General features: G+C 44.2%; 1 protein-coding gene and 1 pseudogene across 3 annotated transcripts in view; both read left to right on the top strand.

The window, feature by feature from the left end:
• The first annotated feature begins 3925 nt into the window (after window positions 1-3925).
• HDAC1 (histone deacetylase 1) overlaps window positions 3926-17125 on the top strand; it is a 62714-nt gene continuing 49514 nt past the window's right edge. The window contains exons 1-3 of one of the 3 annotated variants that reach the window (XM_077150473.1): window positions 4130-4191; window positions 8478-8603; window positions 11155-11267. In XM_077150473.1, the coding sequence (XP_077006588.1) occupies window positions 11193-11267 (75 nt within the window). In that variant the 5' untranslated portion in view covers window positions 4130-4191; window positions 8478-8603; window positions 11155-11192. Of the gene's footprint in view, window positions 4021-4040; window positions 4192-8477; window positions 8604-11154; window positions 11268-17125 lie in introns of those variants that run through there. The other 2 variants (XM_077150474.1, XM_077150471.1) reach the window with 2 other exon arrangements.
• LOC143674576 (transcriptional repressor RHIT-like) lies at window positions 11275-16629 on the top strand (annotated as a pseudogene).

Below are 17125 nucleotides of genomic sequence, written 5' to 3'. Positions count from 1 at the left end.
ATGTGATTGTGAAAACTTCGTGGCTGATGCTCCCTTTATCCAGGGTACGGATAGATGAGTGAAAAAATAAGGACAAATAAATAAATAAATAATGGTCATACGAGGTGTCATGGTCAGGTTCATGTCTCAACTTGGCCAAGTGGTGGTACCTGTTTGTCTGGTTGGGCAAGTGCTGGCCTGTCTGTTGTGATGAGGACATTTCATAGAATTAAATCATGATCATGTCAGCTACATCCACAGCTGATTCCATTTGTAATCAGCCAAAGGGGAGTGTCTTCTGCAATGAGTGATGCTTAATCTGATTACTGGAAGCCTTTTAAGGAGGATTCAGAAGAGACAGGTTCTTCCTGTTTCGGCTGGTGAGCCTCTCCTATGGAGTTCGTCCAGACCCTCCATCGGAATCGTTGGCTTCACAGCCTGCCCTGTGGATTTTGGACTCTGTGTTCCTGCAGTCACGTGAGACACTTTTATAAATTTTATATTTGCGAGTGTTCCCTATTGATTCTGTTTCTCTAGAGAACCCTAACTAATACATGGGGTAAAAAAAATTGGGTAGATTGCAATGCTAGTGGTTAATGAGAGGGAGGACTGTGCTGGTTTGAAAATATTATGTACCCCAGAAGAGGAATGTTTTAATCCTGATTCTGTCCTGTGGAGGCAGCTGTTTCTTTTAATACTGATTCAATACTGTAGGTTGAAAACTTTTTAGATGACCTCCACGGAGATGTGACATACCCAATTGCGGGCAGGTGTTGATTAGTTTACTGGAATCCTTTAAAAGAGAAAGCATTTTGGAGAGCGCTCAGAGCCAACAGTAACTTCAGAGCAGAGCTGACACAGATGACAACACTCGGAGAACAGAGACATGGATGTTTGGAGGTGCTTGGAACCCAGTAGGCATTGCCATGAGATGCTAAGCAAGCCAGAACCTGGAGAGAGCCAAGGGAAGCCAAGAGATGAAAGCCTGCCCCAGGGATGCAAAGTGAGGAACTCCGACAGGGATAGAGGCTGAAAGCAATGGAACCCAGGAGCAAGGGACCAGCAGATGACAGCAATGTGACTTCTCAGCTGACAGAGGTGTTCCAGACACATTGACCTTCCTTGAATTAAGGTATCTCTCCCTGGATGCCTTAGTTTGGAGATTTTTATAGGCTTAGAACTGTAAACTTGTAACTTATTAAATTCCCTTTATAAAGCCATTCCAGTTATGGAATATTGCAATTTCAGCAGTTTACAAACTAAAGCAAGGACTATGGGATGTACAGTTTTTTTCTTTTGTCTTTTATTTTTTTTTCTGGAGTGATGCAAATGTTCTTAAAATGATCATGGTGATGAATACACAACTATGTGATGAAAAAAAAAAGATCCTACTCACAAAAAGATCATACTTACAATGGGCCTCCTCACACAGGAATGGATTAGCTTTAAAAACAGAATTTTCTTCTCCTTCCATGATAGGGCAATAGCATTTTTCACAGCTAGTGATAGAAGAGTTATGCCTGCTTCAGATATGTATTGATTAACCTTCAGGATGTTTTTAAAAATTGAGTTAATTCACCTATTTAACAATTAGTTTTTGAACATCTGTGTACCAGGCACTGTTCTAGGCTCATAGGATATACAGTAGCTCAAACACACAAAAAAACTGCCCCTTATGGGGCTTACATTTTAGTAAAGGGAGGCAGATTATAGACAATAAAGACCATAAAGAAGTAAATTACATAGTGTGCTACAAGGTGATGTGTGCTAGGGGAAAATTAGGGCAGGGTAAGGAAGATTAGAAATACCATGTTTGTTGGGAGGCTTGAAATTTTAAAGAGGGTGGTCAGGGAAGTCCTCTTTGAGGAGGTGACATTTGAGCAAAGATTTGAAGGTGAGGGAGTGAGCCACGTGGTATGGGAGAGGAACCTTCCAGAGGGAATAGCCTGAAGTAGGAGCTTGCCTAGGATGTTCAGAGAAGGAAGATAATCCTATGAGGTCTGGGGCTTTTATGGCTTTTGCAGGGTTTCCTGCAGAGCCATGATGGGATCTCACATTTTGAAAGGATGACTTTTACTACTCTATTGAGAATGAACTGAGCTAGTTGCCAATTTGTCAAACTGGAGAGATTTTGTGTGGACCTGCAGATTTCTGAGTTCTCTTGAAAAATAGGAAGATGTGCCCACTTTGGACCTACCTGCCTCCATAGAGCTGAGCAGTAGCCTCCCCCTTTAAAAAGTAGGATGTGAGAGCTCCCTTTTACCAGAATCTCCTCCACTCCTTATTGCTCCCAGACAATAAAATGGTGTATTAGCAGCTGTTGTTCCTATAATAAAGAGGAAAATGAATTTTTTGTCTATATCATTTAAAAGTGAGAAAAGAAAAGATATCTGAAGATAGCAGTGTGTTTGAAGAAAGATGGGGGAAGGTATATTTCTTTATGAAAGTGAAGACTAGTTCAATTCTCAAAATATGCAAAGAGGAGCTGCTGAGTCAAAATAATAAAATCCATTCATTTACATCACCTGCATGACCTCTTTAGACATCTGAGTTTGTGTCTGTATTTTTATAAAGTGCCGCCAACTTCTGATCTCATTTGATCTCCATCCTTCTCCTGTGTTTGGACATAGTCAGTGAACTTTGTATTCTTATCCTCCCTATTTTATGAAGAGGGAAATGGAAGCCCAGAAAGGTTAAGGTATCCACTCAAGGCTAGCCAGGAACTAGCAACCTAGAACTTGCAATAGGATTTGTTCCTTGGCCTTTCCCATGTTTATAACACCATGGCCCAGTCTTAGATCTCCACTGTTACCTTTCAAATTAATAGCCCAAATGCAATCCCTAAGTGAGGAACACATGTCCTCGAGCATTCTTTAAATGTAAAGAGGCATAAAAATGCATCTTAATGACTATAGGACCACTAGTAAGTTAGCATAATGCTTGGCACATGGTAAGCACTCACTAAATATTAATATTTTCATAGTCGTTATTTTAATAACTCAGAACAGTGTTTTTCAGTCTCTTAGCTTGCAATAATAACTGATTGATGATGGATTAGTCTATTGCAGTGGTTCTCAAGAGGATAGTGGGGTGATTTTTAACATCAGCTTCCCCTAAGGAGACATTCAGCAATACAGGAGACATTTTTGGTTGCCACAGCTAGAGGCAGGGGGCAGGGAAGCTGCTCCTGGTATTTAGTGGTAGAGATTAGGAATGGAGCTAAGCATTCTAGAGTGCACAGGACTGGCCCCTACAACAAGGAAGTATCTAGCACAAAATGTCAATAACTCCTAGATTGAGAAACTCTGCTCTAGTGTAAGAACGTAATCCAGCTTCCTCCTGTCTAAAGACACTCCTTAGTCCTCCTGGCTGATTTAGGGAAGTAGGCTTTGGACTCACAATGACTGGCTTCTGCCACTTTGTTACAGTGCCTTTGACACATAGTAGGCGTTCAAAACACCTATACAGCTGAAAATTGAATTCACGTACTAATTGTGTGACTCTGAGCAATTCACAAATGTCTGACTTTCATTAATCCTAACTGTAAAATGGGGATTAAAAAGCCCTCTTCCGGAGTTTTTCTGGGGAGTAACTGAGTCAACGTCAGTAAAGCTATTGCACAGTACTTGGCCCATAGCGGGGGCCTCCACAAACATTAATTTTCTTTCCCTTACTTGTCTATTTCTTCCTCCTTCAATGCATTTTCTAATCTAGTCAGTCCCTTCATTAAACTGGGTGACCTTGTGCAAGTCACTTTTCCTCTGTAGGCCTCAGTTTATTATCTGTAAATTACAAAGTTGACTTCTCATCTCCAAGCATACTTTCAACAACAAAATAACACTGTGAAGTTACCGACCTGTCTTTCTCCCCCGGGACTAATGGTACAGTCCCCAGGCTCCCCACCCCCCTGTTGAGGACCTTGGTACAGGCCCAGGGGGCCCTCGGCTGCTACTCCGGGCTGCCCTTACCCCCTGCCGAGTTCCGGGCCCGTCCCCGTGCGAGCTGATTGGCTGGAGTGGTGCCCGGGCTGCGCCGCTATAGGTGAGGGGGACGGGCGGAGCGGGTTGGAGGCCCGCCCTCTCTCCCCTGGGACGGTCCCTGAGCAGAGCCGTGGGCGAGAGGGCGGACGGACTGACTGACGGGAGGGACAGGAGGCAAGCAAGATGGCGCAGACTCAGGGCACCAGGAGGAAAGTCTGTTACTACTACGACGGTGAGCACCGTCCTCACGGCGGGGGCGGAGCCTGGGCTGGGCCGGGTCGGGGAGAGGGAGACTGAGGTCGAGATCTGAGTGGAGAGGCTGAGAGAGGCTGAGGCTGGCGGAGGCGTTGGAGGGAGGAAAAGAGTCGAGGCTGAGAGGGGAGGCCGAGAAAGGGAGGTCGAGACTGAGGGAGGAGGCTGAGAGAAGAAAGGAGGTCAAAGCTGAGAGGAAAAGGCGGTCGAGGCTGAGACCGGGAGAGGGTGGTCTGGGGTCAAGGCTGAGATAATCTCAGGGGCAGGCTTCTGAAGAAGTCCGATGTGGAGAGTTTGAGTAGGGCTCCTGGAGGGGAGGCTGAGTCTGAGGGAGGAGGCAAAATCTGATAGAGAAGGTAATAAGGATAGATTTCCCTGCTGGGACTACACATGTCTTTGACTGTTTCTTTTCTTCCTCACCGATTTTGGTGAGAATCCGGAGGGAATCGCCGGCTAGAGGTTACCTAGTATTCTCCCTCCCTCCCATCTCTGAGCCTGGCCTGTGGTTGCTACTGGGAAATAGGGTCCCTCAGGTTGGAAGAAAGATGCAACCTGTTAAAACAGGCTTATCCATTTAACAACAGTCTACCGAGCAGCTTCCTCTGTACTAGGTAGCATGTAGGTGCTGGGATGATCTAAGTCACACTTCCCATTTTCAGCTCGCGGTGTAAAAGGGGGGATAGACATTGACAGAGAATTACTCCCAAGTTCAGTGTTGGGATAAAGGAGAGCTCAGAGTGTTATGGGAGCACAGGAAGAGTCACCCAACCCAGCCTGGGGAGTCAAGGAGGAAGGTATCACCTCAGTTACGACCTGAAGAACGAGAATTTATTAGCCAGGCACAGGGAAAGCTAAGGTAACAACAAGTTTAGAGGCAAGACAAGGACAGCACCTTTGAAAAACAGCGAATATGTGTACAGTATGGTTGAGGCATAGAATTGGGGGCAGAGTATAGAAGGTGAGAAGCAGGGATTGAAGGTAATGAGGCTAGAGAAGTAAATGGGGACTAGATAATGAAAATCTAGGTGTGCCCTTCCAAGGAAGTTGAACTTTATTCTGAAGGCACTGGTGAGCTATTGAAGTTTTAAGGACATTACTGTCATAATCAGGTTTATGCCTTACAGATATCACTCTGGGGCAGGAAATAAGTTCATGAATGTGTAGGGGTAAGAAAGAAGGTAAGGATTCTAAGTTTCTGGCTTGTGTAATTTGATAGTGGGTGTTTGGTGAAGGCTGTCTCAGTTGATAAATTTGTTTCATTTTTTTTTTTTAATGTAATACCTGTTGAGATGTCTGGTGGATAGCCACGTAGAGACACCCAGTAAGCCCTTTGTCCAGGTCTACAGTTTAGAAGACAGAGATGAGAAGGTAGAGATTTTTGGCAGCCATCCCATATACCTGGTGATTTTAGTCATAGAATGGATGTAGTCACAAGAAGTTATGTAGGATGAAAAGAAAAGAGGATCCAGAAGGGAATACTAAAAAGGAGCAACATTTAAAAAGTGGACTGAGGAACAAAAATAAAACACAAAAACAAAAGCCAAAAAAAGTGGACTGGGGGAAAGAAACCTAGTACCCCCCATCTCTGAATTCTCCTGACATTGCACTTGACACTGTGTACTGAAATTGTCGGTATACTTGTTATTATTTCTTGCAGACAGTAAGTTCCTTAAAGAAAGGAACTATGCCTTATCCACCTCTTTATCCTCAGTCCCCTGAACAGTGCCTAACTCACAGTAGACTCTGAATAAATGAATAATGACACAGAGGGAGTGGCCAGACAGGTTAGCAAACCAGAAGTCTTGGGTTACAAAAGCCCAAGGAGGGAGAGAGTGTTCAAATATTGGCAAGAACCGTTGCTGTGCTGTACACTGGGAAGTGAATAAGTGGGTGAAGAGGAAACATCAGATTAAACCCTTTTTGAGGGAAGCTTGTCTGGAGCAGGGAGAGAAGAATGTTGATAGAAGTGGTCATGTAGTGGCTGAGAGTTGCACATGTTCAAATTCTAATGGAAAAGAGCTGGAGAGAGAGAAAGGTTGAGGGTACAGGAGAGAATGGGGCTAATGGTGATGGAAGTTCTTGAGGAGACCAGGTGAGATGGAAACCAGAGCACAAGGAGGGGCACTATCCTTCAAGAGGAATTTCCTTTGTGACAGAAGGATAAGTGGCAAGAAAAAGTTCAAATATAGGTGAGTTTGAAGGGGAGAAGATAAGGAAGGTTGAGGGAATTCTCTGGATGAAGTAAGTGAATATTTATTTTCCTGAGAGCGAGGGAGGGCAAATGATAGAGTAGGAATCTTGAAGAGAGAGAAGATCTGAAGTAGCTGTTGTGAAAGAGAGTAGAGGAATTGTAAGAATTGTTGGGCAGTGGTGAGGCCCATTAGAAGCTAGAGCCTATGACTTGATAGCTACCTCAGTTTGCATGGTTTTGTGATCACCACACTCTTGATTTAAAAGAAGAGAAAGTGGAAAGAGCTGAGTCTTTGGAGAAGAAAGCAAACTCGTTACTTCTTAAGAAACTGCTTGTGAATTTTGCAGTGAGGTCATTAGATTGTGAATCAGATTTGGATCTGCCACTGAGAAGCTTTGCAGTATTGGGCAGGTCAGTTTACCTTTCTGGGCCTCAGGTCACTCCCCTTTAATGCAGAAATAAAAGCAGTTCCTGTTATAAGAATAGTGATGGACCATTCCTTTAAAATTTAAAGTAATATCTAAATAAAAAGTATTATTTCCCCTATTCTTTTCCATAAAGTCTCTCAGCAACCTATTTAAAAGCTGTTAGGGGCAGTGTAGGACAGTGGCTCAGCAGGCAGAGTTCTCACCTGCCATGTTGGAGACCGGGGTTCGATTCCGGGTACCTACCCATGCAAAAAAAAGAGTTGACTCCCAAATCACTTGTTAGCTATGTGATTTGGGGCAGGCACGTACTTCCTTTGAATCTTAGTTCAATTCACTGAATCTTTGTGAGCCTCTGTGATGTACAGGGCATATTTGTCATTGCCTTCAAGTAGCACCAGTCTTGTGAATATAGATAGATGTAAATAACTCAGATACTAAATGAAATTAAGTGCTATATACAAATTGAATGCAGAGGAAAAGACCATTCTAATCAGGAAGGTGTTTGGGGCTTGAGCTGATCATCAAAGATGAAGAAAATACATCCTAAGTTGATGGAACAGTCTGAACAAAGGATACTTTGGTGTTAAGGTGAATGCTACCTTCAAGATGCTAATATAATCTAGTGTGTCTAGAGCAAGAGTTGGCGAACATTTTCTGTAAAGGGCCAGATATAGGTATACATCATTTTATTGTGTTTTACTTTTTTCCATGTATTGAAAGTTTGTGGCAACCCTGTGCCAAGCAAGTCTATCAGCACCATTTTTCCAGCAGCATGTGCTCACTTCTTTTCTCTGTCACATTTTGGTAATTCTCGTAATATTTCAAAATTTTCATTATATTATCTGTTATAGTGGTCTGTGATCAGTGATGTCTTCTTTTTTTTTTGTTTTTTTTTGGCATGTGCAGGCTCTGGAAATTGAACCCGGGTCTGTGATCAGTGATCTTTGATGTTGCTATTGTAATTGTTTTGGGGCACCATGAACTGTACCACATAAGGTAGCAACAATCAATAAATGTTTTGTATTCTGACTGCTCTTTCAGTCATCTGGGACCTAGAAGCTGTTCTCCCATCTCTCTACATCTCCTTGGGCTTCCCTATCCCCTCAGTCACAAAAATATTGAAATTAGGCCTATTAACAACTCTGTAGTGGTCTCTGAGTGTTCAAGAGAAAGGAAGAGTTGATCAGTATGGCAAACTTTATCGTCTTATTTTAAGAAATTGCCACAAACACCTTGTCATGGTTAGGGACAGGTGTCAACTTGGCCAAGTTGTGGTACCTGTTCATCTGATTGGGCAAGCGCTGGCCTGTCTGTTGCAATGAGGACATTTCATAGGATTAGGTCATGATCACGTCAGCTACATCCACAGCTGATTCCATTTGTAATCAGCCAAAGGGGAGTGTCTTCTGCAATTAGTGATGCTAAATCCAATCATGGGAAGCCTTTTAAGGAGGACTCAGAGGAGACAGGTTCCATTCCTGCTTTGGCTGGTGAGCCTCTCCTGTGGAGTTCGTCCAGGCCATCCATTGGAGTCATCGGCTTCGCAGCCTGCCCTGTGGATTTTGGACTCTGCATTTCTACAGTCACGTGAGACACTTTCATAAATTTTATATTTGCAAGTGTTCCCTGTTGATTCTGTTTCTCTAGAGAACCCTAACTAATACACACCTCAACCTTCACCAACCATCACCTTGATCAATCAGCAACCATCAATATTGAGGCAAGACCCTCCACCAGCAAAAAGATTACTACTCATTGAAAGCTCAGATGATGGTTAGCATTCTTTTGCTATAAAGTATTTTTAATTAAGGTATATACATTGTTTTTTTAGACATAACGCTATTACACATCAATAGACTACAGTATCGTGGTAAATTTAACTTTTATGTGCACTGGGAAATGAAAAAATTTATGTGACTCACTTTATTGCAGTATTTACTTTATTGAAGTGGTCTGGAACCAAACTTGCAATATATCTGAGGTATGCTGGTAATAAATATTTTAAGCTTTACTCCCCACTTTTGCTATGGTAGTGTTAAAGGAGCCATATGTAATATATAAATTAGTGGGTGTGACTATGTTCCCATAAAATTTTATTTACAAAAACGGGTGGCAGGATTTGACCCGAGGGTCATAGTTTGCCCACTGTGGTCTAGAACAAAGAGTGTGTTGTGGGGGAGGAGAGATGGTAGGCAGCAGAAGATGAAGTTGGAGAGGTAGATTAAGAAAGTCCTTGACTACCAGGTTGTTTAGATCATTCTTTCTCTTTATCCTGCAGGGGATGGTGAACTGTTAAGGATTTTTGAGCAGGGGAGTGATGTTATCAGAGCTATGGATTAGGAAGATAACTGTGGAGACAGCAGGCAGATAGTTTGACTTGAAGGCAAAGGGACCAATTAGAAGGCTATTGCTGTAGATAAATCCAAGAGATTTGGATTTTTTAAGAGATTAGTTTTTTTACCTATAGAAAAAAAACAATACTTCCAGTCCTACCTAACATACTGGGCTACTGTGAGGATCCATTAAGAAAATGGGTATGAATGTGCTTTGACACCGTAAAGTGTCACAGTTATGTAAGAGGCGAACTGTGGCTTAGAGTAATTCTGAATAGTGGTGATTGTTTTTCTCTTGGGGGAGTGTTCTAGATTGCAAGCTGCCGGAATGTGATATACCAGAAATGGAACAGCTTTAAAAAAAGAGGAATTAAATAAGTTGCAAGTATGCAGTTCTAAGCTCGTGAAAATGTCCAAAATAGAACAAGGGTATAGAAATGTCCTATCTAAGGATCCAGGGAAAGATATCTTGGTTCAGGAAGGCCAAGGGTGTTCAGGCATTCTCTCAGCTGGAAAGGCACATGACAAAGATGGTGATGTCTGCTAACTTTCTCTCCATGCTTCTTGTTTGATAAAGCTCCCCCAGGGGCCTTTTCCTTCTTCATCTCCAGAGTTCTCTGGCAGTGTGAACACTGTAGTTCTCATGACTCTGAAGTGCTCTCCAAAATGTTTCCTCTTTTAAAGGATTCCAGTAAACTAATCAAGACCCACTTGGAATGGGTAGAGTCACAAATACCTCTAATCAAAGGTTAATACCCACAACTGGGTGCATCACATCTCTGTGGGTATAATCTAATCAAGCTTCCAACCTACCGTGCTGAATAGGGATTAAAAGAAAAGGCTTCCTCCACAAGGTGGATCAGGATTAAAACATGGCTTTTCTAGGGCACATAATCCTTTCATATAAAACTTTCAAACAGTGAGGTGAGTATCCAGTGACTTTGGAATGAACCCCTCAAACTGTCTAGTACTAGCCTGAGGTTCTAGGGGAAGAAACCAGGTGTTTTGGTTTGTAAAAGCTGCTGGAATGCAATATACCAGAAATGGAATGGCTTTTTTTTTTTTGGCCTGGGCAGGCACCAGGAGATGAACCCAGGTCTCTGACATGGCAGGTGAGAACTCTTCCTGCTCAGCCACCCTGGCCTGCCCTGGAATGGCTTTTAAAAAGAGAATTTAGTAAGTTGCCAGTTTACTGTTCTAAGCCTATAAAAATGTCCAAACTAAGGTATCCAGGAAAGATATCTTAATTCAAGGAAGCCTGATGAGTCTAGAACACCTGTCAACTGGGAAGTCACATGGTTGGCATCTGGTGGTGTCTTGCTCCTGGTCTTTGTTGCTTTCAGCCTCTGTTCCTGTGGGGGTTCCTCACTTTACTTCTCCAGGGCAAGCTTTCATCTCTTGGCTTCCCTTGGCTCTCTCCAGGTTCTGGCTTGCTTAACATCTCATGGTAACATCCACTGGGCTCCAAGTATCTCCAGACATCTGCGTCTCTGTTCTCCAAGTGTTTCAGCTTGGCTCAGAAGTTTCTTTTGGCTCTGTCATTTCTGGCTCTCTCCAAAATGTTTCCTCCTTTAAAAGGATTCCAACAAACTGGAATTTTTGGACCCACCTGGAATGGATAGAGTCACATCTTCATATAATCAAAAGTCACACCCACAATTGGGTATAGGTGCAGCTCCATGGAGATAATCTAATCACAAGTTTCTAACATACAATATTGAATCAGCATTAAAAGAAAAGGCTCCTTCAAGATTGGATCAGGGATTAAAACATGGCTTTTCTGGGGTACATGATACTTTCAAACCAGCACACCAAGGTAGGCTTTGACATCCGTAAGTGCTGACCTCATCAGGGTCCTCTGCATTTTGTTTCGTTTTTCTTTGGGGTTATTATTCCTCAAGGTGGAAGAGTATCTTAGAAACTAGAAATGAGTTCTCCTGGGAGTGTGTGGTCTCACTGTGTCACTGAAGCTGTCACTTTTTCTTCTTCAGGAGATGTTGGAAATTACTATTATGGACAAGGTCACCCAATGAAGCCCCATCGAATCCGCATGACTCACAATTTGCTGCTCAACTATGGTCTCTACCGAAAGATGGAAATCTATGTGAGTTTCTGATACCTCCTTCCCTCCCTAACTGCATCTGCTCTGGTTCTCCATATGTCATTCATTACCTTATTTTCTCAACTACTCATTCCTCAAACATGTGTTGAGTGGTTGAGTGGTAGTGTGGCAGGTACTGTAAGTAATACAGACACTTTTTGAGGAGTTCACTCTTTAGTTGGGGAGAGTGACATATAAATAAATTGTACTTTAGTATGTAGGTGCAACAATTTAAAATTGTACAAGATTCAGAAATAATGAAGAGTGAAGGAGGAAGAGAGTCTTGGAATGTTTCTTAAAAGTGATATTTGAGCGGGTGGTGCAACGGTGGCTCAGTGGCAGATTTCTCGCCTGCCATGCTGGAGACCTGGGTTTGAGTCCCGGTGCCTGTTCATGCAAAAACAAAAACAGAAGCAAAAAATCACTGATAAAAGTGATATCTGAGTAGGATTTTTTAAATGAATAGAATTTAGCCTGGAGTTCAGGAGGGTCTGACATTCTAGGCTAAGGGAAGAACATATGCAAAAAAGTAGGGGTAAGAATAACATCGTGTGTTTGGGAAATATAAGCAGTTCAGTGTGCAGGTATTGCTGTAGCATAAAGTTCACAGGTGCAAGTAAAGGGAACTAGAGCTTAAGAGCATAGCTTGTTATGTACTATACTAAGGAGCTCCACTATTCCTATGGGCCAGAGTTAGCAACTCCGATGCCTAAAAAACATAGTGATTGGGATTGTGTTATACTGGATGCCAAATCTCTGATTATTAGAGAGTATAAACTCTTGTCTAAAGGGGTGCACATCTAGACTTGGCACTAGCTGATTTTTGCCCAGTCTTCTAGTTTTTAAAAAGAAGCTTCAAATCTAGATAATTATATAAAATGCCTCAGGTTTAAAATGTTGACCCACTTTTTTTTGGTAAATTTTGTGTATATATAAACACGTTGATATATCTGTAGGCCAAATTGGAACAAGGATTCCCAGTTTGAGCCTCTTCTGGAGATAGAAGAGAACAAGTGAAAGGTCGTAAATGAGAAAGGTAATAAGGAGTATGCATTTTAGAATGCTCACTGGAAAAGACAGGGACATGAATCAGTGGGAATAGGATAGATGCTAGTTAAGAGGCTGTTACAAGAGTTGAGAAGATGTAAAGGGGCTGTGGGCCCATGTTGCCTTACGGTTACAGCATAGGAGTGTGTTGTTAAAAGTGTGCTCCTAGTAAATGGTGCTTGGAGAAGTAAATAATCCATATGCAAAAGAATGAAAGAGGATCCATATCTCACACTTTATACAAAAATTAACTCAGACTGGATCAAAGACCTAAATATTAGAGCTAAGACCATAAAACTTTTAGAAGAAAATAGAGGGAAATATCTTACAAATCTTGTAGTAGGAGGCAGTTTCCTAGACCTGCAAGATGTGAGACCAAGGGCTACCTGTCATTTCATGTAATCCTTACATTGATTGTTATCTCAGTTTCAAGTATCACATCCTCATAAACAGCATCCAAAGTTGGGAGGAAGGGGGCAGGAGCAAAATGTATCACTCTCTACTGTCCTCTCCCGCCCTTTAAAATTTTTTATTTTAATAACCTATATGCAGCTCTTCCTGTAAGTGGCCCGAGGTGATCTCTGAAAATAGTTCACTATTTGCTTGACCCAGAAAACCCTACAAAATCATACAAATCAAGAGGTTCAAATCTTCGTGTCACTTTAAGAGCACCCAAGAACTCCCGCGGCTCTGGCTGTGTCCTCTGTGGCTGCTGTGGCACTGGGGACAGGGTGGCAGGGGTCGCCTCCATGCCTCCGGGGGTAAGCGGGCTGCGGAGTGTTCGGCCTCCCCACGCCCTGCTCTCCCTACCGGGGTCCAAGGCCGTGGGGAGGGAGCTGCAAATGGTCTTATTTCTTTTCCTTCTTTAAAAAAAATGTATCCCGCAGGTTCCCACATTTGCACTGCCTCATCCATTTTCCTTTTCGGTGTTGGACATTTGCTCAGCTGTAGATTATTTTTTCTCTACCACGCTCATGTTCCTTTATTTTTTTCCTCATCACCTCTTTCCTTCCTAAAGCTAGGTCTCTGCACTGCCCTTGTTTTCAATCTTGATTAGCCCGAGCCACTTTGTTTTTCTTACTTCGGATGCCTCTTTTTTTCCTAGTCTTTCTCATTCTTGGGTGTTTCTGAAGGTCCTCTTCAAGACCCGAATCGACAAGGTCAGGCACATCCTTCTGGGACTAGATCATGATTTATTTACTAAAGGCGAATGCTCTCCTTATTCAAACTCAGTGGAGCTACCAGAGGCCGGAGCTGGCATCTGTTGAGTGTTTCCCATGCCTGAAGCTCTGCTAAGTGCCTTCATCGATGAGGTTTAATCCTTCATGGCCTGCTGCAGGGACTCTGGCCGGAAGCTGGAGGGGCTAGGACTAGAGGGCAAAACTGCTCAGCATGCTTCTTAGCTTGGAGAAAGAACATGTCTGCAGACGGCGGAGCAGTTGGGTCTGCCGAGAACAAGGAGAAAGCTCGAGAAGCTCCCAAAGACCAGCATCCTTGTTAAGAGATGCTCCCCACTTAGAGGGATCGGGGCCTGTGGAAGCCGGCCTGGAGTCACTGAACATCAAGGTCGAGCCCAAAGAACCCCATCCCGAAGGGGCTCTGCAGAAGGAAGGGGCTCCCACAGCCCATAGATGGCTGCCCCCGGGCCACGGCCCTAAGGAGAAAGCTCTTTTCCTGCCCGACAGAGCCCTCCCCTCCCCCCAGATCCCTGTCTTACCCAGGGAGGAGAGAGCCAGAGTCCGACAGATGGCTGCAGCTCTCCATACTGCTTGGTCCCAGATGCCAGTGACCTTTGAAGATGTGGCTTTATGCCTCTCCCGGGAGGAATGGGGATGGCTGGGCCACACTCAGCAAAGCTTCTATGGGGATGCTTTTCTGCCAAAGAGAAGTGGTCTGTCCTTGGGCTTTCCCTTCAGCAGAGCTTTCTGGGCCTCCCAGATGAGAAGGGTGAGGCCTTGAACCTGCACCAGCAGGCGGGAGAGGAGGAGGAGACGGGTGCGTGCACAGGCATCGTCAGGGTGGTGAAGGGGGTGCAGCAGCCTTTGGGGATGTAAAGGCCTGCAGAACCAGGGTGGGAAGAGCCCAGGGCGGTGTCTTGCCATGCGGGCAGCAGGCGGCCAGCAGTCAAAGTTCCCCAGGTACCAGCCCCCCAATGCAGAAACCAGCCCCACTTGAGGCAGGTCTTCCAAAACCCCCAGAGGGCTGTGCCCCTGAGAAATCTGACGAGGAGGGCCTGGCTGCCGAGGGCGACACCAGCAAGAAGATGTACCAGTGTGAGCAGTGTGACAAGGGCTTCAACTGGCACTCACACCTGGTGACCCAGCGACGCACACACACAAGCGGGGAGCCCTACGCCTGCACAGACTGCAGCAAGTGCTTCTGCCACAGCTCCCACCTCATCCAGTGCCAGATCATTCACATGGGCGAGAAGCCCTACACCTGCCCCTCCTGTTGGAAGAGCTTCAGCCACCACTCGATGCTGATCCAGCACCAGCACATCCACGTGGGCGAGAAGCCCTACTTGTGCGAGCGCTGCACCAAGCGCTTCACCCGCCGCTCGGAACTGGCCACCCACCAGGGCATGCACATGGGCACCAAGCCCCACAAATGTGCCATCTGCAGCAAGTGCTTCACGTAGAACTCTGCCCTGGTCATCCACCAGCGCACCCACACCTAGGTGAAGCCTACCCCTGCCCTGAGTGCAGCAAGTGCTCTAGCCAGCGCTCCAACCTCATTGCCCACAACCGCACCCACACCGGCAAGAAGCCCTACCACTGCCTCAACTGTGGCAAGAGCTTCAGCCATGGCTCGCACCTCACCACACACTAGCGCATCCACCATGGCGTGTGGACCTAGCCCTGCCCCCCTGTGTGGCAAGAACTTCAGCCGGTGCTCTAGCCTACACCGGCATGAGAAGAACCACACCACGGGGCCCAAGGCTCTGGCCTTGCTTATTCTGGGGGCAGCTGGGTCACTGGCTGCACCCCCACCTGCTCCTACCTAGGAGTCTCGGAGGGAGGTGCCAGCACCCAGAGCAACTGATGAGGCCTCATGGGAGTTGAAGGCTCTGGGGAAGGAAACAGGGGCTGCAGTGTGGGGCAAGGAGGGCCTGGGAAGGGAGTGGGGAGGCAGCTGGCATGGGGCAGGGCGTGCTGACTTGGGAGTTGTGGGGCCAGGAGGAGCTGGCAGTCCAGCTGCGGATTAAAGCTCTTGGGGTTCAAGAAAAAAAAAGAACACCTGAGAAACTGCTCAGGCCATCATCAAGGGTATGCATATTCAAAAAGCCACCAAGTGTCTGAAAGATATCACTTTCCAGAAGCAGTGTATTCCGTTCCATCATTACAATTATGGTGTTGGTAGGTATGCCCAGGCCAAACAGTAGGGCTGGACACAGGGTCGATGGCCCAAAAAGAGTGCTGCATTTTTGTTGCACATGCTTAAAAATGCAGAGATTAAGGCTGAGCTTAAGGGTTAAGATGTAGATTCTGTGGTCATTGAGCACATCCAGGTGAACAAATCCCCTAAGATACACTGCCGAATTTACAGAGCTCATGGTCAGTTTAACCCATATATTAGTTCCCCTTGCCACATTGAGATGGTTCTTACTGAAAAAGAACAGATTGTTCCTAAATCTGAAGAGGAGGTTGCACAGAAGAAAAGATATCCCAGAAGAAACTGAAGAAACAAAAACTTAAGGCTCGGGAACAAATTTATCTTAAATGCAAATTAAAGTTAAAGCCGAATGTTAGACTGTCTTATCAGTTAAATAGGTTAAACATTTACCTTGTCTTTGTCTTGTTTCATAAACATGGTGTTTAAAAAATAAATAAACCTATGTACGACCTACAATTTCCCTCTTTTAACCACACTCAGATATATAATTTAATGGTGTTAATTGCCTTCACAATGTTGTGCTACCATTATCACTCCCTCCATTTTTATTCAAGAGGAAAACCTTTCCCAGAAGCTTCCCAATAGTCTTCCCCTTGCATTTCATTGGGTCATTTGCCATCCTTAGAGCAGTCACCAGCAAAGGGGAATAGGATTATCAGAATTGGTTTATATTATACAATTTTTTAAAAATAATTTTTTATTAATTAAAAAAAATTACAAGAAAGAAACGCAAACATCCTTAATATATGCTCATCCAGTTCTACATATATAATCATATACTATACAATTTGACCCCTGGGACTGGGTACATTAATACCCAACCAAACTGGAGTTTGTTAGCAAGAAAGAAGGGAGAGAATGGTCTCAAGAAGGCAACGAGTAATGGCTGTTTTAGTTTCCTGGCTGCCAAAACAAATACCATGCAGTGGGTATTTGTTGGGAATTTATTGGCTCATGGTTTGAGACTAGGAGAAGTCCAAAATCAAGGCATCATCAAGGTAATGCTTTCTCCCAGAAGACTGGTATTCTAGGGCTGGCTGCCAGTGATTCTTAGTCCTTGTTTTTTCCTGTCATATGGCCATGCACATGGTGGCTTCTCTTGGCTTCTGGGTTCTCTTGACTAGCAGGTCCTTCCCATGGCTTTTTTTCTGTCTTTCATTCTCTTTACAAAGTGCACCAGTAATCTGGATTAAAGCTCATCCTGATTCATTTGAGCTACAACTTAACTGAAATGATAACTTGAGATCTTATTTATAGTAGGTTTATACACACAGGAATGGATTAAGTTTAAGAACATGTTTCCTGGGGTACATAGCTCCATAGTACCACAGTGGCTGTGACCAAACATAGTAATATCTTATCAGAAATTACTTCCATCTGTTCTTATTGTAACTCCTAGACTAAAATCAGTATATCCTCTC

This window comes from Tamandua tetradactyla, chromosome 2 (genome assembly GCF_023851605.1).
Source record: "Tamandua tetradactyla isolate mTamTet1 chromosome 2, mTamTet1.pri, whole genome shotgun sequence".
In the NCBI taxonomy this organism is placed as follows: Eukaryota; Metazoa; Chordata; class Mammalia; order Pilosa; family Myrmecophagidae; genus Tamandua; species Tamandua tetradactyla.
This window is presented reverse-complemented; position numbering and strand designations above follow the sequence as displayed.